We start from the raw sequence: 27,478 nt of genomic DNA, 5'->3' as shown, positions 1-27,478 counted from the left end.
CTTGAGGCACCTGGAGTATGCTGGATATGCTCCCAGGCAGAGCTGCCCTGCTGCTGGCTGTATTCCCCAGGAGTCACCTGCCCGCCCTAGGTGCACTGTCAGAAAGTCTAGTGGCCTGCCAGGCCCTGCTCTGGCTTTTCAGAGCAGGGTCCCATCCAAGGTGATCACTGGCCATCTCCTCACCAGTGACGACAGCCCTCGCTTGCCAGTGCCTGTGGCTGTCCAGGTCTGGGAATGTGAACTTTCACCCTTGTTAGTTCACAGCGTTGGTGGAGGGGCTCTGGCCCTTTTGCATCTCTCTGGAGTTCAGCCTGCCATGATGTAGTGCTGGGCGTGTGGGTGGGCTGGAGCTGGGCTCTTCCTGTTCATTTGGTCTCCGTTGGCCAATGGACTCTTTGTTTCCTCACTCATTTCCTTGTGCAGCAAGTATTTATGTGTTTTACTTGCCAGCCATGGCTTCTGGTCTGAGCTGGAGGACTGCAGTAGTTAGAGAAGACTTCCTGGAGGAGGAAGTACTGTGGTGTGCGTGCGTGCGTGTGTGTGCACGAGTCCTTGCATGTGCATGTTACATATCTGTGCACAGTTTTGTGTGTGGATGCAGATGTGTCTGGGACATGTGTGCACACATGCACTATATATACATGCCTTGTGATACACACAGGTGCATGTATATGAGTGTGCACATGTGTATATCTGTGTACAGGTTTGTGTATAGGTAGGCTTGAGAAGGCAACACTTTGGTGCCAATAACATCAACTTTGGAAACTTCCCTGGCCTGCATCCAACACAGACTGGAGAAGGGAAGCTGCTCTTTGGTAGAGCAGATTTTGTAGCTTGGCTTCATGTGCATGTGAGCACTTGGGTGTGTTTTAATTAACTAGAACATTTGCCTGGAAATGAGCAGTGGCGGCAGCCGGCACAAAGGCAGCTGGAGGGGGCGGGGCGATGGCAGCGTGGTGGCGGAGGCCACGGCAGCCTGCTTTTCAGTGCCAGTCCTGGCTGATGGCACCATGAGAAGCTGGGGTGGCGGGCAGCCCCTGATGTTGGTCATTGCCTGGGCAGGTAGGGGATCCTGAAAGTGGCTGAACTTCCTGGAATTCCCAAGACTCTTCCTAACCTAGTCAAGGTGGCCAGGTTAAGGGGGCTGTGTAGCTCCTGGCACGATCCAGGGTGGGGTTGGACTTGTGGACCATGCAGAATGGACTCACTGCCCTCCCTCTATCCCCTGATTAACACATGGCCATCACGGGTCCTCGCTATGCTTGTTGCATGAATGAGCCAATAGATAGAGGAAATTGTGGCTTTGAGAGATTATGTGATGTCTCCAGGGTCACACAAGATTTAGGAGACCAGCAGGAAATGTTGACTGCGTAATTCTGGCACGAAGAGATGTGTTGCATTATTTCAGGTGATAAACACGTGCACACACACACATACACACACACACACACACACATACACACACACACATAGAGCCTGCTGCAAGTGGCCCGTGGCCCTTGACCTGTCTATTGACACTTCGTGTGGATGGTAGGAAGGGCAGCCTTCCCAAGGCTGATTGTCATGGTCATTTTCTCCTATCCAGTGTGAACTGAGAGGAAGGAGAGGTCATGATTGTGGATGAAGGGCTGGGACTCGGTCCCTCCCTTAGATAAAAGGCCTATTGGATGAATTTCACTTTGTTTTATTTGTTTGGTTTCTTTGCGCTTTTTGTGCTGGGAATCAAACTCAGGACCTTGTGCTTGCCAAGGAGGCACTTGTGCCACTCAGCTATATTCTTGGCCACTTTTTTTTTTTGGTACCAGGAATTGAACTCAGGACTTTGAGCTTGCCAGGCAGGCGCTGTGCCGCTGTGCTATCTCCCCGGCCTGAGAATTTCACGTTGGCTTCAGGCTTATTTCCTGCCTTCTCTTCCGTTCCAAGTTTTGCAGAATCACCACCGATACCACCTACCCCTCAGCCCCCACAGCAGGGGCTTCCCCACTGAATTTTTGGCCTTTGCTTTCTCTTTCTCCCACTGTCTGATGATCCCTGAAATCCAGCTGTGCTCACATCTCTCCCGTCTAGTGGTCCAGGGTTGGATTCTGTCTCAGCCGGCTTTGCGATTCCAGCAGAGTGACATCACCTCTCAGAGCCTCTCTGTCCTCACTTGTGAAGTGGATGATGCAGCATGTAAGTGCCAGCTGCTGCTCACTATAACCACGAGGTCAGCATGACCGAGTCTGGTTAAAGGTGTGCACTAGGCTGCTACTTGCTGGGGACACGCTGTGTACTCTGCACACACACATTGCAAATGCCTCAGCCGCATGGCAGTGCTTGAGTTAGGAGGGACAGATTGACCCTGAGCTGATGGAAGGGACAGCTAAGTTCCGTTGATCTTCTGCTCCCTCCAGGGCACCTGCTCACAGAGGAAGAGCAGGGAATCAAGGCAGTGTTTAAGTAGTTCTTCTGCTGTTTTTTTCTCAGTACATAGCTAAGTTTACAGAGCTTACGGTTCTTCATGATGGATATCCCACTGCATCTACCTCTACCTATTATTTCACCTGGAACAGTCTTTACATGGAGGATGCCTATCACCTTTTCTTGTCCTGGCCCTTGCCATTTCTTCTCCTGGCTCCATGGCTTTATATTTTTTTCCCATAATTTAAGACCCAGCATAAAGCATGCCTACCCTCGGTGTCCTTGATCACCCAGCCAGAAGTGAGCTCTCTGGGTTTGAGGGAACACTCTGGTGTCAGATCAGGGTCTGCCTTCCTTCTGCGCTTGGCTCAGGCCCTCCAGAGTGAGTGCTCCTGAATTCAAAGGACCTGGGTTTCTTCTTCCTGGATAAAAAGAGCCATTGGTTGCCCAGGGATGCTTAGCATTGTGGACTAAACCGATGAGCAGGCTGGGGTCTCCACCCAAGTTGGAGAGAAAGCCAGAGTGCATGTGCATCTGCATGCATTCATGTTTACATGTTCATGCACACATGTCTCTGCATGTGTGCATGCATGTACATGTTTTGGCCCAAGAGCTTGATGTTCTCGTCTAATTGGTTTTCTGAAGAAAGGTGCCTGCTTTAATTTTTAATTAGAAATCAGAGCAGTGAGAGAAGTGGCCAGCTTCAGCTGAGGTTTTGCTCATCGTCGGAGTTTCCTTAACAAGCCCCAGCTCCAGGGCTTCGGTGAGGGTGTGATGCACTCCTTCTGCTGGAGGGAGTGTCTTAATGCCTTGGAAATTACCCTGTAATTATTTAGCAATGGAGTGTCAGGATTTTGTTTATGCAGGAATCTTTTCTGGCAGTTGAAAAAATGCCAAGAGTAGCTGAGATGGGCAGGGATGCACCTGAATGGTCATCGGGTGCCTGCTTCCTTTGGAGGAAGTGGGTTCCCTGTCCCTCCCACCTGGGAGTCCTGCTGGAAACCCCAGCCTGTGTCATATGGGATCTACCTGCAGCCTGTTTCTCCCAGGCTGGGCATGTGGTTAGCATATTTGTTATAGGTAAAGTGAGCTGAGCAGAAGGTGTCAGGTAGGGAGTAATTACCTGGGCATCTGGGCGGGGCAGTGAGCTTCACCTGCTGGTGGAAACCGCCCTATGCTCCTGGGCTCTGGCAAGGGCTCAAGCAGGTGTGCAGGAGCTGTACAAGTCTGTGTAGCTTCAGGGTGGGCACCTCCTGATGGGGGCCTGTACCATCCTGGGGCCGGCCACGGGCCCCTGGGGACATTTGCTGAAGCTTGAGTCTTTTTCACAGGAGGCTGATAAACTGGCTCAGTGCTTTGGTCGACTACTTTGGCCACCATTTCCACTTGGCTCCACTGGTGCCTGTGAGGACATTCTATCTTAACTCCTGTGTGCCTCAGTCTCCTCTGAGAAGCAGGAACAGCAAACAGAACCGGCCTTGCAGAATCACCAGGAAGAGTAAAGAGCAGTATGGATCCATCATCCCTTATTCACAAGTGTGGATTCCAGAAACCTAAAATCTAAAAGATTGTGTGTGTGTGTGTGTGTGTGTGTGTGTGTGTATGGTGTAACTTATTTAGCAGTAAGATCTGACCTGAGCTGAACTGAAGCTATTTATAGTGGGGCTTTTGTTGTTGGGTGTTTTGTTTTGTTTTGTTTTGTTTTTGTTTTTGTTTTTGTTTTTGTTTTGCAGGGTTTCCTTGATGAATGTCTCTGTTTTGCCTCAGAAATATCAGTTTGCTTGATTGCTTCTGGGGTGCCCCCAGATACTCTAGAAATGCATTTTGTTGCTTTTTCTAGATCGGAAAAGCCCTGAATCCTGGAGCATGTCTGATAGCCAGGCTTTGGGGTTGGGGCTGCGAACTGGCGTGGGTGAAGTCCATGGGCAGCCTCACACAGTCTGTGCTCAGTTGGCATTAGGTGGAGCTGTCCTGCAGCCCGCTGGTAGAGAGGCACTGCCTGTCTGCCTTTTCCTCCATAGGCGTCCCTCTTGGCCATGCAGGTGGGGACCCTCTGTGTGCCTGTAAGTCATTCATACACATGTACACACACTTACACTCTCCCTCTTCAGCAGAAGGCAGAATGCTCTGTATCTGTTTGATTTGTGCTTGAAACCTCAAGGAAGGGTCAAGACCCAGCCCAGCCGTGGGGGGGTCAGCTTCTGAGGTGGGGCTGCCAGGCCTGTGGCTCCCTGAAAGAAGAGGACCAGAGGGACCCTCTCTGCACATCACCCTCGCCCCTGCACCTCTCCCAAGGCAGTTGTCCTTGTATGGGAGGACACTGACAGATACATGCTGACACTATTTCTCCTGTGCCCCCTGGGTGGCTGGGCACAGCTAATGAGGAATACTGACCCTTCCTCATCACAGGAGTCCTGTTGGTGCCACTCTGCCTTGTGAAGGGGCCTCAGGATGTGGAGCTACATGTGCCCATAAGGGAAGGCAATTAGGAGAATGGAAGGTGAACCACTTGTTACTTACTTATTTTGACTCCCCAATACGACAGCTCCTTTGAGATGTTTCCCTCCCTCTATTTCATGCCTGATTTCCTAAAAGAACCTATTTGTTCTCATCGGGGCAGTCCCTTGCTTCTGTTCTCTGAGTACAATTCCATGCACATTATAGTAGCTTTTTAAGGAGCCCAGACACATGGAAAAGACGCTCATCAGCTCACTGTACTGATCTCCATGTTTGAGTCCTAAACCCAGCAATTAAGAAAATCCTTGCTTCTCGTTAGTTATAGCCTGTGTTGGTTCAGAATGAGGTGGGGTGCTGTTTCTCTTGGGTTTCACAGCTTTTGGGGCAAGGGGAGCTGGAGCACGTGGAAAATAGTCTCAGGTAGGGAAGTACCCTTGCTGGAGATGACCTGGGAGCAAAGGTGGGGTAGGACCCTTATTCCTTTGTGAAATGGAAGACCCTTGCCTGCCACTCTTTAATCATGAAGTTTGCAGGAAAGTTGGTGTCTGTGGGACCCTGTGTGGGGCCCTGTGCGGTAAGGGAATTGTCTTAGTCCCGTTCCTTGTTGTTGGGACATAATGCTGGACACCCACAGGTTTAAAGGAGGAAAGGTTTATTTTGGTTCACAGTTTGTAGAGGTTTCAGTCCATAGTTGGCAGGATGGCATAGTATAGGGGCATAGTGGAGGAAAAGCTGCTCATGGTGACTGGGAAGCAGAGAGAGTAAAGGGTGGAGCCAGGAGGGAAAGAAACCATTCCAGGCCAAATCCCCACTGACTTGTCTCTCTCAGCCAGATCCCAATTCCTAACACTAAGCCAGCAATAGCATCCCCATAGTCCAGTCACCTTCCAGGAGCTCTTCCTCCGAGCATATGAGGCTTCTGGGGGGCATCCACATATAAACCATAATCGTCCCTTTGTTCAGAGTATCCATGGTGTATATGCTATCTAGCATTAGTCACTTCATAGCTGTCTTGGGTATCAGGTGGACTGCCATGGTATCACATGGCTGGGTCTTGGTGGGGTGCTTCATCACTCTTGACATCCTAGAAGCCAGTAGCAACCTTTGGTACCCCACCACCCTCTGGAGATAGTCTGTAGGTGGAAGTCCCACCTGCTGGCTCCAGGAATCCTAAGGAAAGCTTGTAGTTTGCAGCAGGGCGGGCAGGAAGAAGCAGCCAGCGGGGCCAAGCACACAACATTGCACTTGGCTAGCTTGTTTGCATCCTGCCTGTGCTGCTCACCACCACTAGTGATACCAGCCCAAGCAGCTCTTCTCTCTTGAGCCTGTTTCCCTTTTTGTGATGTGCAGATAACAATTGTACTGACCCCAGGGCGTTGCTGTAAAAATCAGAGTGAGTAAGTGTTCAGAAAGTGTCATCTGATTCTGGGTCAGAGTCCTTGCTGACGCTTCTTATCATCCTGGTAGGTTACTCTTCGCAACTGTTTAATTTCTTGCATTTACAGGAGTGTCTCTATCTGGAGTTTTGCTTTCTGAAGTTTTAATTACCTGAGGCCAGCCATGGTTTAAACAAAAATTAAAATGGAAAATTGCAAAAGCAAAAAGTTCCTACATTTCAAATTGTACACCACTCTGAATAGTGTGACAAAAGCTCCCACCATTTGCTCTGTCTGTCCAAAACTGAGCCATCCTTTTGTCCAGAGTATCCATCCTGTATATACTACCTACCCTTAGTCACTTCATGGCTGTTGTGGTTATCAGATGGACTGCAGTGGCAGCACAGGGCTTGTGTTGAAGAGACCTTGATTGTATTAATATTGGCCCTGAAGTACAGGAGTAGTGAAGCTAGCAATTCAGATATTCCAAAGAGAAGCCACAAGTGTACTTATTGTCAAAAATACAGTAAGATATTTTAGAGAGAGGCCATGTTGCCATAACTTTTATTATAGTATATTATTGTAGTTCTAGTAACATTGTTGCTAATAACTTACTGTGCCTCTTTATAAATTAACCTTTATCATAGTTATGTATAGGAAAAAACATATTCTAAACAGGGTTTGCTAGTATCCAAGGCTTCAGACAGACACAGGGGTCTTGAAATAAATCCTCCGTGGACAAGGATGGGAACTACCCCCCTTTTCAATTCTCTCCTTCCTCACTCTGGGAATCTGGATTGGGGGAGGAATTGAGAGCTATCAATGACTAGCTCCTGTCTGGTGGTTTCATGAGGCTCCTGGGTCTCTGTGCCCCATGTGAAAGGAGAGGGGCACCGTGGATCTGTTGCTCTGTTCAGGGCAGCGTGTGACACACTGCAGTTGATCAACATGGCTGCCCTGTGAGGCAGGGGCTGCTCTGAGTTCCCATTTTCCGGGTGAGGAAATGAAGACGCATAGCCAGTGTGTGGTGGAGGGGGGATTTCAGCCTGCCTTGGCTGAGTGTGGAGCTGAGCTCGGGCAGACCTAGCACCTGGGGGCTGAGCTTGCATTGGTGATCCGGGTGGTTGTGGAGCTTCCTTTGACCCTCTCCACTGGGTCTGGGGCAGCCACTGGCTCCTGCTTATCTACCATCTTGCTCCCTCATCCTACAGCTTCTCCCCGAGGCCCCTAGCCCCCTCCCCTGGCCTTTTGTCCCCCCACCCCCACCCCACCCAAGCTGCCCTAATGACAGCCCAGGTGGCAAGTTGCGTAGAGGAGGTCCTCCAGGGAAATAAGAGTCCTTGCTACCAGCCTGGGCCTCAGGTGTGCGCACAGTGGCCCTCCCTGGGGGTCTGGTGAGCGGGGCCTCCTCTGCCTCCAGCTGTTAGCCAGGAACTGGAGGAGCCATGTGCATTGTGTGACGTGTATCGTGTGTGTGGTATATGCCACTGAGCATGTGTGTAATTGTGCATGCATAACTGTGGGGGTGTGACATGCGGCCTGCATGTGTGGGTAACCACGGTGTGTGTAGCACTGTGTGTCTGAATGTGTGTTTGTGTGTGGTGGAAGCTGCTGTTCAGGGTTTGCACAAGGGGCCCAGGAACGTATGGCTGGGTCTCGAGTTACCTCCTGTGCTGGTTGGAACACTCTTTGTAGAACACAGTCGCACACATGTTTAGATAATTATAACAAAAGCCAAAAGAACAATTCCATTTAAAGAGATGAAATTGGGAGCAGGGGCTCCCCAGGATCTGGGGGTTGCATTCTGTCTCCCCAGCTCCTCGCAGCCTTCTCCGAGTTTTGATCGCACTATTTAGAGAACCTCTTTGTTGTAGGATAAACTGACATTGGCCTGTGCATTTCTGCTGTGAAGTTTGCTGTGTTCCGGGGCCCACTCGGGACAGCCAGGCCATTAGGAGCTGATTAAATGAGCTAATTTTAATTTGTTCAGTGGTTACAGATGCAGAGACCTTTCCATGCCCTTTTCTTGAGGCTCTATTTATTTATTAATTTTTTTCCCCCAAAAGAAAAAAGACCTTCAGGTCTTCTTTCTCCTTTCCCATCCTCCCTTAAAAATAAACATATGAAAATATTTTTAACAAGAACTGGGGCTGGGAAAGAGAGGGCTTGACTACGGTTCTTGGGATTAGTCTCCAGGGGTGCCATGGGGTCGCCCATGTCTGTGAGCCGGGGCGGGGTGCCAAGCTTGGGCCACCTACTGTGGCTGAGCCCAGGGGCCAGATGAGGTTTAATGGGAGTGTTGGAGGCTTCAGCCTGCCTCCAGGCCTTCACGTGTGCCTGTCATGCCGCCTGCAGCTCCGTTTCCTGCCCTACTGCCTTTCCTTGGTTAATTTGTATTCACGCTACTGGGTTCACCATAGAGTTTGCTTTTTCTAGGAAGCCCTCCGGTACTTGCACCCTCATCTCCCCCAGCCCCATGGACTTTGTTTTCACCCTGAGCACAGCACAGCCCTTCCACTGTGCCAGCCTCGCTGGGTGGGGAGCTCACAGGGCCAGAAACGGCATGTGTGGTTCTCCCTGCCCCCAGCTCCAGTGCTTGGTGGGTTGTGATTGACCCCAGGCCTCTGCCGAATGACCCGGTGGTGGATGAGTCGGGGGTGGGGTGACATCTGCATTTACAGAACCCTACTACATCCAATCTTTGGATGTCAGGACAGGGTGCCACCAGCTCAAGTCACCGGGAGCCGTGTGGGCTCCAGTACAGCCTCGACTCCTCCCATGGGGTGTGGGGCTAGGCTTTCCTCCCTGATGGGGAGGATGTGACCTGCAGGACTGAAGTGGAAGTGGGAGCCCACACCTGCCCAGCTGGCCTGAGCTCTGTCCTCAGGCCCAGCTCTGCTGGGAACCTGACTGACAGCTGTGCGGAGGGAAGCAAAGGGAGGAAAATGCACTGTTAGTTAGCTTTTTACAGCACTTATGCACTCGTGGGCTTTGGGAGTATAATGTGCCGACCTGAAAGGGTGCTCAGCAGAGATAGGGCTGGAATGGCCTCAGCCAGCTGCCGCCTCAACCCTGCTCTAGCACCCGGTCCCCCTGCTCTTTCCATTTTAGCACCATCTTTCGCTGTGGCTGGGGCACCTTGGTGGAGCAGCAGGCTTTCCCTGGAGCCAGGCAGGCCTTCGGCCAGTGGTTTCCGAGGCCTGGTTCCCATTTGCTGAGATCTGTTTCCCGCAGACAGCACCCCACCCACCACACCCAGGGGCCTCAGGGGGCTGTCCCCCACCCTGTGCAGGCCCGTGGAGCAGTAATCAGGAGCCCTTTGCCATTTCACTCTGCAGCCCTCCCTTTAGCCCCAGAGTCCGTCTCTGGAGTCTGTGGCTGGCAAGGGGAGGCCAGACTTCCTGGGTACCCCTGGGGCCCTCAGCTGGGTCAACATCTGGCCAAAAGGCCCGAGACTGGGCCCTCCTCTGTGTTCTCCCTTCCCATCTGCTTCCCCTCCCTCCCTGAGGCCCTTCCTCTCCCCACTAGCTGGGTTCCCCGCCAAACGCCGCAGCGGGAGAAGCACACCCTCAGCCCATCCTTCCCTGGCCAGTGAGGAGGGGCGGGTGGAGATGCGTCCTGTGGCTGAGGTCACCCGTGGGCCAGTGGGAAACTCCTCTCCAGCCCTCGCCGGTCCCGCTGCAGGCGCAGGGAACACGGGCTCAAGTTCCAGCCCTCTTGGCATCAGCCAGCCTGCCCCGGGGCGCCCCTGTGAGCAGGGGGAGAGGTAAGAGGAGGGCGGGGAGGTGGTGAGGGGTTGGCCATGCTGGAAAGGGGGAAGAATGCGTAAAACAGCCTGGTGTCTGCACTGGAACGCCAGGAGTCCCTCAGAGGCTCCCGGCTCGCTGAGAGTGGAATGTTTGCTCAGAGTGTAGCAGATCCAGAAGGAAGGAAACGGGTTTCCTGGAAGGAGAGAGGAGAAGCGAGGGGTTGGGCTGCCTGGGTGGCACTGGTGCCTGGGTGTCAGGCCTGTGTCTGCTGGCCTTGTGGCATGGGAATGGGACAGGCCTTCTGCGTCTGGCCCTCTCCCGTTTCTGCCCTTCCTTTTCTCCCTGCCACCCCTCCCCGCCTTCCATTGGCCTCTGGCCCATTTCTTGTGAGGGTCCCTGGCTCGCACCCCTCATGGCCTGTGTGCCCCACAGGCTGGGGAGCCTCTGAGTGTAGCTTGACCCCAAGCCCCTTGGTTCCCACACACTCCTGAGCCTCCTGTCCCTTCCTTCACCCTTGACGTCTGTCCTACTTCCTGCACTGTGGTTCCTGGCCAGCAGGGAGGCCGCCTGAGTGCTGGCTTCTGGACCTGACCTTAGCACTCGCAAAGCCATCACGTCCTAGGCATTGGTCCCCTCCATGGTCAGAGAAGTGGCATACCAAGGGGACAGGGAGGCCGGCCTCTAGACTGTGATTCCTGATGGACCTGGCGGGGCTAGGCTGGAGGTGCGGTGGGGGAGCGGAAAGCCACTTGTTCTCCTTGGAGAGGAACTGGGGAGCTTCTTTCTGTTTCTGTCGTAACCAGGCTACCGAGATGGCAAACTTGGGTTCTGCAATTACACAGCGTTTCAGAAGCAAATTGATAGGATAACGTGTTATTATTGGCTACTGGGTTAATAGCTATTTTGGCAGGAGTACCAATCCTGCGTAGCGTTGCTGGCACAAGCGTAAGAATGGCACCATGGGGTAGAGAGGAACGGTGGGTGCGTCTTGCACAGAGCAGCACATTCAGAGGACCCAAGGGTCCTCCCTCCCCTGCCAGTGCCTGCTTGGACGATGCTCATCCCTGATGAGGTGCTGAGGAAACTAAGACCAGAGAGGTTGGGAGAGCCGCGTCAGGTCACACAGTGAGTCGGTGCTGGGCTTGGATTTTGGGTCCCCATGGGATTTGGGGTCACAGCTTGGCCTGTGCTTTCTGAAGGCGGGACGGGAGCTTCCATCTGAGCACCACGTGGCCATTTCAGAAAATGTGACTGTGTAAATGCTGGCTCCAGCTCCAGGGTGTCTGCTCCGGCTGGTCCCCTGCCTGGAATGCTCTTCCCCCAGATCCTGCCTGGGCTTCTTCCTTGCAGAGTTTAGATATCTACTCAAGTGTCACCTTGTCACTTGTCCAGGGTCGCACTTCATTCTCCACCCTCTTTCTGCTTCTTATATCTCTGTGCCACGACTTATTACTTGTTAATTTACAGCTTGCTAAGGCAGGAGGGTTTTGTATCCTCTCATTGCACTGTAACCTCTCTGTAGACAAGGGCTTCTTGTGTTGGTACCCTGTCCCCAGAGCATGGGGCAGGGCTAGTAGAGTGGGCAGTTACTAATTTGCGTGAAAGGAATAAATGACTGTAAACTGCAATGTCATTTTTAAAAATGGCTGCCAGGTAACAGGTGACTCACTACATGTCTTTCCTCTCTGGGGGTGATTGGAATCAAAGATCTGTTATTTCTGCCCTAAGAAGTGAGCAGGGTCACTCCCTTAGGGCTCTTGATAGCATCATTTTTTCTTGCAAGCTAAGATAGCTCAGAAAGAAATGACTTACCCATCATTGGAAAGGACCAAACCTCACTGTGGGGGGATGGGATTTGAGTAGCTGGTGGTGGAGAGTGGGCTGATCCCTTGTGGTGTTCTTCTAAGTTGGGGTGCTATGTTAGGGTACAGAGTTAAGGTGCTTGGGCCAGCTTTCTTTCTTATACAGCAGGAGCTAGAGTGGCATAAGCTGGTGGCAGAGTTGAGATGCTCCTGGGAAGGGTAACTGGGACTAGGGATGTGTCACCAGAGACAGAGCCCAGGGATGAGCCCGTAGCAGTCTCACTTTGGTTCCCACTGATCTGGAAACGGCACACAGTGATGTGTTCATTGAGCATTTCCTGTGTGTCAGGTGCTGGGCCAGAGTGCTTAACCTGGATAATCTGATTTAATCCTCACCATGACTGGCAGGCAGGAGGCATTCTCTGCCTATTTTCATTTTGGTGAGGCTTTGGAAATTCAGTAATATATCCTACTTCACATAGCTAGCCAGCAGTGGAGCTGAGATTCGAACCCAGGCTCTCTGGCTTCATGCGTCTGATCTTGATGTTCTAGAATGCAGCCCTATGGGGCAGGACTTTGCTGGTGTGTTCCTTCCCCATTGCTAGTACTATAGCCCTGTGCAGAGTAGGTGCCCTGTAAATACCTGAACAATGATGGGTGACTGATGGGATGAATGGATGTAAACTGCATCCTACGAAGCATTGGACACACCATGGCCCTCATTTTACTGTTGGTCCTTTGGCAAGAGGGCAGAAACCCTGGTTGGGCAGTGGTGACACCCACTTGCCCTAGACTGGCCTTTCTCCCTGAAAACCTTGCCAGGGTGCTGCATGTTTCATGCAGAGAGTTTATGGGTGCTGATTAGTAAGTCAGGAGTTTCCTGGGGAGTTTTGGAAGGTCCTAGTGGGAAAACACACATACATGTGTGTAGAAGTGTGTGGTCATGTGTGTGTGTACACACACACACACACACACACACACACACACACAAACACTCAGATTCACATACCCTGACCCTCCATTGTGTTTTGAGCAGGGAGGCATCCAGCTGAGGGGGATTTTAATCAGGTCCCCAACCCCAGGTCATTGTTGAGTCTGTGTCTTTAAGAGCAGGGAGTCTTAACTTATTATCTTATTAAATCTGTGTTTTCTCTCTCTGTCTGAACAAAGCCCCCTCTGTCACCTTTGTTTCAATGCCATTTCTGTAGGGAGTCAGGGTGAGACCAGGGAACTGGTGTGTCCTTCTGCCTCTATCCAAGCCCCCAACCCCCCCGCACATACCCTTGCTATTTCTCATACCAAGAGATTCTTTCAAATAGAGAAATGACAAATGCAGATTTCACTGAAGACTGCACTAATTGCATGCAGCCATAGTGCATGGGGGCCCTGCCAGGGGCAGCCACACTGGGCCTAGGCAGTCAAGGAGAGTGGCCAATGTCCTTTACTCCTCAGCCCTCTCCCTCCCCACATCCTGTGACATCTAGGCTTTCATCTTCCAGGGCACCCCTCAAGTGGCTTTTTGTCTCTTCTTTGTGGTTAGTTTCATTTGTTTGTTCATTCATTCCTTCATTCATTCATGCAAATTGTTGAATGCATTCTTTGGAGTGTGTCGAGGACTTAAATATTCTATCATCTATGCACCCGCCCACCTGTCCATCAAACAGTTAAAGCTAGACACCTGTGGGTTTCCTTGGCTCCAAAACTTCAGTCTATGCAAATTGTTTTCAGGCAGTTCAAAGCCAAGAACGCCTGTGAAGAGTTCTTAGGAGAAGGTGAGAAAGTCTAAGTGAAGCGTGGTGTAGATGCAGTGCTGAACAGAGGGTTGTGTAATGTGCAGGTCATTCATGGCCCTGCACCTGATGGCCCAGTGGGCACCCATCAGTGTTTGACCCAGCAAAGTCTCCTCCGAGCCAGGGACTGCCATAAGCTGGTAGCCAGCTAGGGACAGAAGAGCTGGCCATGGTAGGCTGGGGAGCCAGCACCACCCCAGGGGATGTTGTTTGCCTGACTTAGGCTAAGGATGGTTTTTCCGTCCCCAGTCTACCTGGGAGGAGGTGCCAGTACTTACAAGGTGGGCGTGCACAGCCTCCACACATGATGTTCAGGATCCTGGGTGATCTGTTTCCACCAGTGGGGTGTCTTTTTGTTTACTTGCTTTCATAATGTCATTCTATCCAGCCTGTTCTTGTGGGAGTATGTATGTTGGGGGGGGTCCCATAAACACTGTGATGCTAAAATTTTATGCAAAATTAGACTGTGTGTTTCCCTAGAAGAGGCCTAGGAATCCCATAGGAAGCCCTGCTCCAGCCCTGCTTTTGATTTGTTCTCCTCTGTCCTCCAGGCTGTGGATGCCTTAGTAGCCACTGCATCCCAAGCACCACTCCTGGCTAGAGGAGGGAAGTGGGCTGGGCCTTAGGGAGGAGGGGTACAGGCAGGAAGGGACAGGGCCTCAGGGTTCTGCTGGACTTTGTCTTGGGGCAGGTACCCCCCACCTTCATACTTTGGGGTCCTTACTGTCCCCATACACACAATCGGTAGTTAGCTTGACTGTCCCAAAATCTCTTTCTACTATCTGAGCCTCAGTTTCCTCATTGGTAAAATATGTCCAGCAGAAGGATTCTGTGTTGTTTCAATGCATTAAAACAAGGAAGCCATTTCAGGCTGACTAGCAATACAAGTATTTAAATAAATACACATTGTAAAAGGTTTGGCATAAAGTAAGTGCTCAGCAAATGTAGTTTATGGTAATGATAGTTTTCAAGTTCATATGTGAGTGCAGGTACAGTGTGGGCAGAGATATGGTCCTGGTTACAGTGTAAGAAGGTGATGGCCCTTTGGACTCAGACTGGAGAGATAAGGCACGTGGGGTGGGATAGGGTCCTAGAGAAGGGACAACAGGCAATGCAAGGAAGATGCCAGGGTTTCACAGCCATAGCCTCAAGGTCTGGAACTTTAGGTGCCATGCCCCACAGTTGGAAACTGAGTCAGAGGAATGCAGATGGCATGACCTGACATGCCAGCCAAGCGACATGGCCTCCTCTTTCTCACTGTGGTCCTGGCCAGGCTGCTGCCCCTGAACCCAGAGCCTCCCCCAGCTTGGCATGGTGCTTCCATCTCCACTGTACCGTGGGCAGGGCTGGGGTGGCCTTCAGTCTTGGAGGCCCCACTGTTCAGCAACAGAGCCTACAATGGCAATTTTTCTGGAGGAGGAAACATGAAAATCTAGGGGAAAATGGAAATTTTCTCTACTGAATTGTAAATTGACTGAGTATAGAGAGTGAGCGGCTCCTACATGGCTGTACATTGGCACCAGCACATCCTCGAGGGCCCAAGGGCGCCTTCCTTCCTGCTTGTACCCCTCCTCGCTGCGGCCCCAGCCCCTTCTCTCCTGTCTGCCTCTGGCCAGGGCTGATGCCAGGTGCACTGGCTAGTAAGGTACCCACAGCCTGGAGGGGAGAGAACAAACCAAAAGCCGGGCCAGAGCAGGGCTTTCTAGGCCTCTTTTAGGGATGCATAACCCAATTTTAAGTAGCAAAAACATAGTGTGATTGCATTGTTACCACATTCAGGGCTACACTCAAGTAGGTAGCATTGTTAGGCCTTAGCATTTTTTTTCCTTTGGCTTTTTCAGACAGGGTCCCATTGTGTATGTCCTTGGTTTTTGTGTCCCCAGCATTTTCTTCTCTAAAATGAGCCCAAACTCATGACTGTCTCACGGAGTTACTGAAAGGTGCTGAGGAGTGTTTTGGGGATTCCTTAGTTCTTCCAGATGCTTGGGGCTGAGCTGGATCTCAGATGGGATTTCTCTGAGCTACAAAGCAGTAGCTCTGTGATTTGAGGTCAGGCAGTGGGTGCACCTTGTCCTTGAAATGTGACCCACTGTCCCCAGGGCATGTTCCTCAACACCAACACACTCCAGACCTTTGTGCAGGTCTCCTGGGTGGATGGCCAGCCAAGCTTGGCGTGAAGCCAGCTCCTTGGGAGAAAGCTCTGGCCCTGAGCAGGGGTCACGCAGCCTCCTTCTGGGGACCTGGAGGATGTGCATATATCTGCCCTAGCGTGGTTTGGAGCACAGACTCAGAATGCACTCAGCCCCACATTCAGAGGCCCCAGTTCTGACCTGTAAGAGGCTGAACACATTAAACTTTATACACTTCAGTCTTCTCATCAGTAAAGTGGAGTTGGTGATGATAATTTGTTAGACTGTTGTGAATATTAAAATGGTATGGCATGCAGAATGTGGAGCAAACACCAAAACAAATATATGGCATAAAATAAATATCCTTGGTGTATATGTATAATATATGACACAATATAATATATTCTTTAGTGTCATCTCTAAGCCCTGAGTACTAGGTTAGACACATCAAGCGGCTTTCACTGATACTGGGTTTTGTGAAAATTATAATCCAAAATTTTCTTCTTTATTTACTCCTTTCTGGAGAATGGAAACGAGGGTCTGACATCCACTAGGCAAGTGCTTGGCCGCTGGGCCACATCCCCAGCCCCTGTAATTCCAGCGTGGTTGTCTGTTCCTTTGCTTGCTCATTCTTGATTTGTATCAAGCACTTCCTGTGTCCACATCTCCAGTAAGAAAGTCACATAAACCAGCTGTGTTTTGTACAAGAGGCGAGGAAGCCAGGCCCCAGGGCTTTCCCGTGGCCATAGAACTGCTGAGGTTCTGGTTCAGTGATGGTCCAGGGAATGACAGACTCTGAGAGGCCCTCGGCCATCTGGGGGGGTGGGTTCATTCTGTCTGGCCCCAGCCAGACCAGGAGGGGATGAGGGAGGCGCTGTGGTGTGGGTGAGTGCTGATTTTGCTCTCCTCCCTGGGGAGCTCAGAGCTGTGGAGCCCCTGGCGCAGGCCCCGCTCAGGTGTCCTGCCTGTGACCTCCCCCTGCACCTGCTGTGAGCCACGTGAGCTCAGAGAGCTGGCAGTGGTCTCTAGGGACTGGGGGCAAGGCCCGAGGGTGGAGGGCTGCTGAGAAAGGGCCCAGGGTACCTCTGAGGATAAGTGTGTCCCTACAGCGCCCAGGGCCACAACTGGAACTGTCTTGCGTGTGTGCTCCTGGAAGAGCTGGGCTAGGCTCATAGTGACATCCTGACACAAGCTTCCTGGGTACCCAGGACTGTCATGGAAGGCTGGGGAAGACTGTGTCCTGACCAGGGACCCAGCCTGGCTGCTTGCCCTGCAAGACCTTGGGAAACCCCCAGATTGGGCACTGTGAGGGAGAGAATACGGCTGGGGGTGTGCTCACCTGCACCTCTCCTGATCCTGCTCTACATGCTCTGCTGTCAGGAGGATTTATCAGAGTGTGAAGTCAGAAGACCTTTGGTGATCAGTCCCCAGTTAGCCAGAGGTGGTGGTGGGAGCGGAGAGGAAGTTTCCGCATTTGGAGAGTTGGGACTTGCCCTGGATCAGCGAACAGAAATACCACCAGGGTCATCTCGTGCATTCAGGTTTCAAGCACATGAGTTCTGCCAGGGAAAGGCGTAGAGATTTGAAGAAGAGTTTCAGAGATCAGACTCAACCTAGAGTGACTGCGTGATAGACTCTGCTGCTTGGGCTTTCTAGCTTCTGCCTTCCCTTCTGAGCGAGAGTTCCTGCACCACGACTCCTGGGTCCAGGACGTGTGTTGCAGACCACCACAGCTCCTTTACCCACACAGGCACATGGTACTTCATTCCAACCCTAGAGGAAAACCAGCTGGGCTGGGCTCGCTGAGGGCAGGTGCAACCCCCTCACTTGGTGCCCCAGAAGGGGTCATTGGGGGAGTGCGAATGTGTCCACCATCCACAGTGACCAAGCACTAAGCCTCCTGTGGCCAGGACCCCCTGTTGACTGTGCAAGTCTTTTTATCCATGGGCCTTGGACCTTGGCAGCTCAGGTCTCTGGGCACTGGGGTGACTGGCCCAGCATTCCTTGACGAGGGTTCTGCTTACAGGCTGGAGATTGTTTCTGGGGCTTTCATTGGTTACACTGGAGCCGTGGGAGATCTGGAAAGGGCACTGGGCTGGGGTTCCAGACCCTACCTGTGCCCATCTGAGCTAATCAGTCACTCGGACAATGATGATGGCTCCCCACGTCCTGTAGAGCAGTTTCCGGGCTCCTCTGCTTGGTATTCAAGCTCTCAGTGAGGGGCTCGCATTGCCCCTCCATGCTGCCTCTCCCATAGCTGATCTCAGTGCTTCGGAAGCATCTGTTCTCAAACTCCACTCCACCCATCCTCCCGAAAGGCTCCTGCCTCTGCTAGCGGCTGGGCCCAGTCACTGGTCGTTTGTGCATTTGGCTGGGAGTTCAGTAACACTCCAGTATCACTGGTGCTGCGACGCACCAAGTATTTCTCTTTAAGTCTGCCCCCAATTTTTGGTAATATTTGTATTACTGTAGTAAATGTTCCCAGCACACAGTGATTACATTCATTGTGGGGAGCTGGCACGTGTACATAACACATCCTAATTCTTTTTACTTTCCCTTCCCTCCCTCTCTCTCCCTCCACCTCTAGCTCTCTTTCCCATTTGCAAAAGACCTAGCTCCCTGATTTCTGGTATCCTTTATTTTGCTCTTTAAATTATTTATTCTTTGGAATTCCTATGCAAGAAAAACCATGAAGTGTTCAAGCTTGCGTGCCTGATTTATTTTACTTAACACCAGGGTATCAAGGTGTATCTGTTTTCCTACAAACGTCTCAAATTTATCCTTCATGGCAGAGTAGTACTCCATCCATTAAGTCTGTTTCTGTTTTGTGCTTAAGGTAATTAATGTATTTCACTCTGTAAATGGAAAACTAGTGCCATTTGCTGTAAGTTGACAGAAATCTTAAAAGAAAATGAAAAAGAAAACTCCGTGCTCATGTCACTGAAGACGGAAGCACTGTGAAAATGCCGAGCCTGCTGTCATTTGTTGAAATGTTAGAGAGGAGATAAAGATAGGACCAAGTGGAGCCTTTGCCCTTGGCCTCATCTGAAGACTGCAAGGAGAATGAGGGGGCACCATGTTGCCAGCATCAGCATTACCGGAGTCATCATGGGTTCTGGCCATGGTGGGTAGACCTGGTCTGGGGAGATCTTAGTTCATCTTTGAAGCCTATTTACAGCACTTCTTCCTTCCCAAGATGACACCTTGCTGTGCTTACTGATTCTGTCCAGGACTGGAGCTGCCCAGCACCCTCTGGCCTTCCCTGGGAAAGTCTCCCTCTCTGCAGCCCCCCAGATGAGCAGGAGTCCACCTGGAGCTGCACCCTGTGGACCCCGGGATACACTGATGGCCACTCCCTGAAGGCCCAGATGAACACTAGTAAGGAGAAGATGAGGGCGTGCCTCTCAGCCCTGCAGGAGACCCCCCCATACACATTCAGATGCTCAGGAGGTGGGCAGAGCTGGGTTAGGTGTGGGCAGAGGACCACGAGGTGGAGGGGGCCTTGGTGAACATAGCCTGAAGCAGACTCTGAGGCTGGACAAGTGGGGCCTGCTTGACTACCTCTCTGACCACCATGGTTAGCCTTGATGGCCTTTTGGAGAAATACAGACTCATTTCAGACAGCCGTCATGGGACTTGGGGCCCTGGAGTATCCCATGTTAGATCTCTAAACTAGGAGGAATTAGTCACGGTGGTCACCGTGTAGGATGAAGGTGAGGATTTAATCCTCACAGATAAAGCTTATGAAAAGCTTGACTGCCACCGGGCTGACCACAGAGAAGGCTCAGTGTGACCATATCCCAGACCCAAAAGGCTGCAGGCCACACAGAGGCACCTTCAGCATTCATGTATAAACAGGCTGAAGTCAGGGAGGGCTACAGATGGTGGCGGGGGGGTCAGGGTAGCCTTCTTGGAGGCAGTGTCTTTAAGGCTGGTGCACGTTATCCACGACAGAGCAGGTTTGGTGGGTCACAGTGATGAGCACAGACTTCCAAATGTGTTGCCCATCTCCTTTCCTGAAAAAGAGAAAGAACATCTGCTCCCCGGGGAAGCCTAGGTGGGGACACAGCTCTGGACACCACGTGCCTGTGTCCCTGCAGCTGGCAAAGGGCAAGTGCAAACACTTCCCACAGCCACCGAGTACTCCAGACTGCAGCTTCAACTTCTGCAGCCAGACGCGTGCATGGGAAGCGCACACACTCCAAACGCGCCTAATCCCAATCAGAGGATTATTTTCTCACAGAAAAGCTTCACCTATACTTAATAGTTTTAAATTGTTCCGGGTACCAATTAGACTTTTAATTTTGCTGTTCCCTCCGGCGGCTGGAGGATGTGTGTGGTTTGTGTTTAATCAGAGTTGAAAAAAAAATTTTTTTTGGTGGTTCCGGAGGAGGAAAATTGATGAGCAGACAATTTCAGGGGTTCCTCCTGGTCCTGCCAGTATAGCAAGAGAGACGCAGGGTGGCTCTGAGTTTAGGGTTCTCTACGGGACGGTGTGGGGCTCTTCAGGCTGCCGAGTGTCAATCCCCTCCCACCCTGTCTCAGCCCGGTTGGGGCTTCCAACGATGCAGCCTTGCCTGGAGAATCCAACGCCGCGTTAAATATATGGATTATCCAAAAATTTCTGCAGCAATAGGGTGAGTTATTATTGATTCACAGAGCACGACAAAACATCGCTGCATGAATTAGCAAACAGCTGTTTCTAATTTGAGTTTAGAACGGTACACAGAGGAACTTGTTTCTCTGTTCACTCCTTTCATTTATAATGAATTTTAATCACCGCTACAGGTGAGAAAAATGTAGAAACAAGCTTGTATCTTGTGGAAGAAACAAAGGAGAGACAGATGCTAACAGATTTCCAGCCTGTGATAAAAGGGATGTTTTGGTACACTTTACATGTAATTAGAGCGCAGCTGTTTCCAGTCCCAGGTCCACGAGCGCGGCCGAATGCGGGCTCTGCAGATCTCCAAAGGGAGTGAAGAAAAACAGTGATTCAACCCCAAAGCATTCTGCTTTCTCTTGAGTTGAGTGAGTGCCCTTTGCGCCGGCCCTTGGTGATGGTGGCCCTTTGTGAAGCTCACAGAGTAGACTTTTCGGGGCGCCAGCTCCTTGTGAAAGGGTGGGGGGGCAGGGGGGTCAGATGGGGCACCCACATCAGGAGGCCGATGGGAGGAACTTCAGAGCCCCGCAGGTGCAGGTGCCCAATCTTTGGGGAGTATGCGGCGGCAGGCAGAGTAGGGGGGGCTTCCTACTGGCAGGAGTTGATCGTGATGCTCCTCTTTAGCAAGTTTGATCACAGCCAGCTCTCGAGTGAGTTGATGAGTGCTGGCTTTTTTTATTTTTTTATTTCCTAGTCTGTTTAATTTCTGCAATAAAACTCGAGCTCAACTGCATTTGCAATATCAGTGCTAAGTAAATTTGTCTAAGGGATGGAGCTGCCTGGCAGGCTGTGTGTTCTGCGAGGTCAGAAGCTTCAAGGGGAAAGGCAGATGCTTCTTCCTCCTCCTGTGTGTCTGGCAGCCCCTGTGAGTGCTGGGCAAGCGTGTTCTGGGAGTCCGAGCCTCAGGCCTAGCCTTCTGCCTTGATCCTGGAGACCCTGGTTCAAGCCACTGCATGGCTGCTGCTGGTGCCTGGGTTTCTCTAGCAGTCTCGAGTGTGTTGGGCTAGGTGGTCTTGGGGATTCTTTAACTCTGGTGTCCTGGGATTGTAAGGACAGGGCCTTCTGTGCCTCAGTGTGGGTCATGTCAGGTTACTTTTGCCATGAAAACTGACTTCTGCAGGAGTGATGGTGGTCAGTGATGGTGGACCTTTTAGAGCTTTCAGTGATACAAACAGCCAACATGCTATAGGTTCACCACCACTGGCTTAGACCCTCTTGGGTGTCAGTCAGGGTTCAGGGCAACAGGAGCCTTCACTGCCTCATGGCTACGCAAACAGTTGGCTGCCTGCTTTCTCCTTCTTTCTGCCCTGTGACCACCTTATCACTGGTGAGCTGGGAGCTAGGAGCAGTGACGGTTTGTACACATCGTGGAACATTTTTCACTTCATGAGTACTCACTTATTTTATCTGTTGAACAACTCAGTAGTTGAGATTATTATTGTCCCCATTCTATGGAGGGGGAAATTGAGGCAGTGTTCTTCAAGTAAAGTGGAGTGAGGGTAATTAACTTGCTAACGTCACACATTTGGGAAGTATTGGAGCTGAGTGTGTGATCTCAGCTGTCAGCATCCTAGCCACCATGCACACAAATGTCTTTCAGGGCCCGGGTCTTGTGGATGAAGGGGAGAGTCCTTCTGTGGCTGTGACGTGCAGAGTGTCCCTGTTACTGGGGAGAGATGGATGTGGCTCAGCCCATCATCCATGTGCTGGATGCAGAGCCTGTGCTGCTACCAGCTTCCCACCTGCCCCTCCAAGGAAGGCCAGAATAAATGTGGATTTAAAAATACATTTGGAGGTCCTGATTTATAAAATGTCACTTTTATGAAATCACTGATAACCGAATGGTCCCTAGAGAGCCAAGGAAGAGGACAGCTGTGGTGACCTGTGACCTGCCCAGGTCATCATTTGTCCTTGTCCAGCTGGCTAAGGGCCCTGGGCTGGAGGTCCTGTCCCAGGCTTCCCGTTTACCATCTGCTCTGTGTTATGAGGATGTGACCTAACCACTTTTCTGTTTCTGGGGTGATGACACAACTTGCTGTGCAAACCCGGCTACTACTGAGTGTGAAAAAGGAACTTTATCCGTGTGGGAGGCTGGGTTCCATCCCAGCATGCCCTGGTGTGTGGCACCTGACTTAGTTATAATAGGGTGATAACAGCAGGAACAGATTGACCTCCATGCAAAATTGCCACAGAGGTCAAATGGGATAATGGATGTAAAGGGCTTGGTAAACTTTTGAATGTTTTATTTCGTTAATGCATATTGGTGATGTAAAATAATGGGTTTCAATTTGGTATGTGGGTATACACATGTAACGTACTTTGATTATTTTCTTCCCTACCAGCTCCTCCTTCCCCCTCCTTTCCTCTTTGGTCCACTTCCTTATTATTAATAGTTTGCCTTCTACTTTCCTGTCATCTCTCCTTTTCCCGCCAGCTTCCTCATGTAAGAGAAAGCATGCAATGTTTAACCGAATTGGGTTTATTTCTCTTAACATTATGGTCTCGTTACATCCATTTTCCTCTAAATGACAAGGTTTTGTTCTTCTTTATGGCTGAATAACATTTCCACAGTTTAGCTATTTGAATTGGCTGCTATGAACATGGGTAAATAAGAATCACTATAGTATGCTGTCTTTAATTCTTTTGGAAATACACTGAAGAATGCTATAGCTAGGTCAACTGGTATCTCTGTGTTTAGTTTTCTGAGGAATCTCCATACTGATTTTCACAGCACCTGTACTAGTTTACATTCCCACTAGCCGTGTTCCCAGAGCTTCCTTCTGCCCTGCATCCTGCATTCTGTGTAAAGTTTTTAATGCCATTCAAATAATAGGATTTAAGATAATGATAGTAGTGTAAGTTGTTCCAGGAACTTTCTTCATTTTCTTTAGCTAACTTTTATCCTTAGTAGCTTATACCCAGCAGTCACTTTGTAAGGTATCACTTGTATTATTTCCATGCTACAGATGAAACAGTGGGGCCTCAGAGAGGTGCAGTAAGATGCTGATGGTCACACAGCCAATGAGGGGCAGCAGAGGTTGAGTCCCATGTCTGTGCATACTTTTCTCTATTGCTGTTCCTCAGTGGCTGATGTCTCCCCTGCAGTTGACTTTTCTCTTTAAACTAATGCTGATGTTATGGCTCCCTGGAAGGTTCACGAAAGGCGTTAATAGCAGCTATTGGCTGTCATCTGACATGGCAAGCACCCCAGAGCTGGCTTTTCCAGCCAGGACATGCTTGACCACAACCTGCAGCCTGTTGGTGGTCTGAGGGCTCCCAAAAGCCCTGTGCCAGGTGTCCCTGGAGATGGAACAGAAGCCGGGATCCTTCTCTCAAGCCAGGGCCAGTTAGGAGGGTGACTCCTGAGGGTGAGAGGGGTTTGCCCTCCTGACGTTGGCCTGCTGACCTCCATGTGTCAGCCTGGGCTCCCAAAGGTGTCCACCCTAAGGATTTCACCCCAGAATGCAGAGATGGTCCCTGCTTTTCCTGGCTGTGCCCTCCCTGGGGATGTGGATGAGATCATGTCTGTAAGGACCTCAGAGCTTCCCTGAGGAGGGATGGGTGAATCTGAGCTGCTGTTATTTTTGTTCATAGCGTAATTCTAATTCAGGATTTCAGATGGGGCCGTGTTAACTTCTGGTGGCCGCTGTGGGGCTACTTGGCCTACCTCTGAGCAAAGAACCTCCAGCTACCTTACCCCTTTCTTTTCCCAGGATGAATTTTTGATGTCCCAGGAGTCCGGCCTTTATCCTTTACAACACGTCCTTATCTGTCCCTTTAGGTAAAACCAGTGTCTAGATGCAGTCCTGATGCTGCCATTAAAGAGATTCCCTTTTTCTCTCTTTTCAAAATACTTCAAAGCAGCAAAAAATTGGGCTAGAGTGTAACCTTTCGATAGTAATTAATCATCAGAGAAGTTGGGCAGACACCAGTGTAGAAACCTGAGTCCTGAGTAACTTCTGCACCCTGCAGAAGACCAGGTGTATAAAACAGGCTCAACAAATTTCTCCTCAATGAAAAAACACACAAACTAGGAGATAATGGAAGCTGGGATACATATGGTCCAACTCTCCTCATTCTGTACCTGGAACAGACACCATTAATTGGTCACAGACTGTTACAGCTACAAAGGCTTTTAGAGACCTATTTATCTCATTCTCCCTCTTAAGCATCAGATAAATGAAAACACCAAGAAAGGGACATACTTCCCTATGGTTGTACAGTGCCAGAGTGGGATCCTACTCCAGTGTGAGCTCCTGGCTCTACTCCTTGGGCTCCATCTTCCACCCACTGAATCATCCTTTTTATTCATCAAAGGTAGCACATGTTTGCAGCTGAATAGTTTTATTAGCCTGTTTCCTGCTTGTAGAATTTTGGGAGTCTGACAGACATCTTTCATCTTATATTCTGTTGTCTTTTCTCAACTAACTTGGCCTTGTTTCTACTGGTGTAAAACTTTCAGGAACCTTGTGGGTTTCCTGTGTATGTCATGGATATTTGCTCTAATAGAGCAGAGGCTCCTCCAGAGGAATTTTCTAGATAATCCTATTTCTACCTTTGGCTTCTACCTAGGTGACACTAGGGCAATGCCCTCAAATTTCTTAGATGTTTTCTGGTTTGGTCTGAGAGATCTGTGAGTCACACTCTTCATCTTTTTAAAGAACCTTTTGTGTGACTCAATTGATTTTCCTGAGATCTTAGCAAAATGTATAGTTACACCCTCAGCCTTTTCTCTGGAGAGAAAAGCCTTTTCTCATTCATGCTTTTCTGAATGTCTGTCTCTTAATTGCGGTCTTTTTCCAGTTTGAGAATTTCCAAAATCATTAGTTTTTGGTTCCTGTTTGTTTAACAGTTCTTTTTTTAAATCTGCCTTTCCCCTTTTTACTGCAATAAGAAGAAATCAGACCATACCATCAACATTTGGTTTGGAAATCTAGCTAAATACCCTAATTTTAATACAGGTTAAGTTCTGCTTTCCACACGACTATGGGATAAATCCCACTAAGCTTTCTGCTGCTATACGATGAGTATCTCCATTCATTCTGTTTCCAAAAGAACATATTCATCATGCCTGATAAGCCTTCAGTGCCTTTAACATCTACATTTCTCACAGCAGTCTGCTGTTGTTGATATAGGTGTTTTCTAAGGTGATTTGGGTTTTCCCAAATGTGTTCCTTACTTCCAAGTTTTCCCTAGCAGAGTCATTAACATCCATATTCCTACTAACCTGGACAAGGTTGTCCAGGCATTTTTTTTTTAAATCCTCATCCTTGGAAGGATGTGTTCCCTTCTGAGGGAAAATCCATTTCCTCACCCTCCCAGTTTTCAGAGACCACCTGCAGTCCTTGGCTTGTGCTTTCCTTGTCTTCACCACCAGCAGTTGCAGGGAGGGTCCTTCTCATATTGCGTCACTCTGACTCTTCTGTTACCTTCCTTTCCCACGTTGAAGGACCCTTGGGATCACAGTGGGCCCATCCAGATAAGCTGGGATAATTTTTAAGGTCAGCTGATGAGCAACCTTAATTCCATTTTTTCCATGTAATGTAACATATTCTTAGTTGTAGTGTTAAGATGTAGACATCTTTGGGGAGATTGTTATCTTGGCTACCACAACCTCCAAGTTGGTTTCTATACAGGCTTTTAGAGAAGCCTGCCTATCTCCTATCCCTCAAGAAAAGAGGCCAGCTGTGTTCCTCGGTGCTTGGCATTGGATGCAGCCTGGCCTGATCACCCACCACTGGCTTTACCTGCATCAGGGCACAACCTTTCTTGGTGACTGGTATGGCTGTAAAGCTTGGTCCTTCATCTGGCTCACGCTACAGGGCCTGGCGCTGTGCTTATGCATGGTGAGCTACTAGAAAGAGGGGGCAGCTGCTGCAGGGTACCCTGAACTGGCACTCAGGCCTGGGAACGTGTACAAGGTAGTGGTTAGCAGGTGAGTGTTGAGGGGTGTGCCACTTGCTATCTCTGTGTATTCAGAAGTTGCTTTCTGGGCTGGGGGTGCAGCTCAGTAGGAGAGTGGATGCTTAGAACCCCCCAAATAATTGCTTGCTTTTGTGAAGTCTCATTTTGTCCATTTATAAAAAAAGAGAGACGTTAATACTTTGTCTTAGTTACTTTTCTCATTGCTGAGACAAAATACCTGATGCCCAAGTTAATTAAAGGAGGAAAAGTTTATTTAGCTCGCAGTTTACAGAGGTTTCAGTCCATAATTGGCTGGCTGCTAGGTAGGTTGACTTGGCAGGGGGGCATTGCGGAGACCAATTCATGGTGCCCACAAGGTAGCAAAAAGCAGAGCTTAGCAGAGGCTTTCTGCCCCTTTTATCTTATCCAGACTACTGGGACTAGGGCGGTGCCAAACCAATCAGTGGACTGATTTAGTAATCACACACTCTTAATCCGAGCATCGTAAACTCTGGATTCAGCCACTTCTGAAAAAGCGCTATGACTGCACGAGGCTTTGGGGGGACATCTATACAAAAAATATAACATACCTATAGTACCTACCTCATGGAGGTGTTGTGAGACTCAGCTAAGAGAATTGGTCTCGGCTCTGCCTGCTTCCTCAGTTTTTAATGAGGATGGGCAGCTCCTTTCTTGGAGGAGAACCTGATGGCTAAAGGCTTTAGAACAGCAGTTAGGAGATTCCTTCCTCCAGTGTGCTTAGTGCCCTTGGCCCATTGTAGTCCCAAAGCCTCTGCTCATGACAGACATCACCAGTTGATTTCAGCACTCACTTCCTCTGAGCCAAGATAGGGCCTCAGAATCCTTCTCAGCATAATACCTCTACCAATGTACTGTCCTGGTAAGTTCCTTTCTTTGTCCCTCATCATGTCTTTCTATATTATATGGGATTGGAATAGATGTTTCCTGTTCTAGGATCCCATTTCTCTGGATTGGGGGTAGGGCCATCATGATTCCCATTCCTAGAGCTCGAGATAAGGACATAGGAAGCCTCCATCCAGAGCATTACAGAGCTCTATCCTGCAGGGAACTCACTTCTTTGGTGATTTTAATGTTTCAAACAAACATGTGAGTGGCAAGGAAAGTAAACCTTTTGGGTCTCTGAAGACTTGTGAGGCTTTTCTGTGACTGCCCTGAAGACAGCTGGATGT

The 27,478-nt window shown here is 50.1% G+C and overlaps 1 protein-coding gene across 7 annotated transcripts in view; it reads left to right on the top strand.

Moving 5' to 3' along the window:
- The window catches only part of Znf423 (zinc finger protein 423), a 317,473-nt gene that overhangs the window by 151,816 nt on the left and 138,179 nt on the right, over positions 1–27,478 (top strand). Inside the window, exon 1 of one of the 7 annotated variants that reach the window (XM_005388258.2) lies at positions 9,794–9,999. The exons of 4 other annotated variants lie outside the window; for them this stretch is intronic. Coding sequence is in view for 1 of the 3 variants with exons in the window: in XM_013516277.1 (XP_013371731.1) it covers positions 19,072–19,081 (10 nt within the window). In the remaining 2 variants the exon portion in view is untranslated. Of the gene's footprint in view, positions 1–9,793; positions 10,000–10,930; positions 11,108–19,029; positions 19,082–27,478 lie in introns of those variants that run through there. 2 more of the 7 variants (XM_013516280.1, XM_013516277.1) reach the window with 2 other exon arrangements.

Source organism: Chinchilla lanigera, unplaced genomic scaffold, assembly GCF_000276665.1.
Source record: "Chinchilla lanigera isolate Chin_1 unplaced genomic scaffold, ChiLan1.0 scaffold00032, whole genome shotgun sequence".
NCBI lineage: Eukaryota > Metazoa > Chordata > Mammalia > Rodentia > Chinchillidae > Chinchilla > Chinchilla lanigera.
Note: the sequence above shows the minus strand (reverse complement) of the source record. Positions and strands in the feature narration are given on the sequence as shown.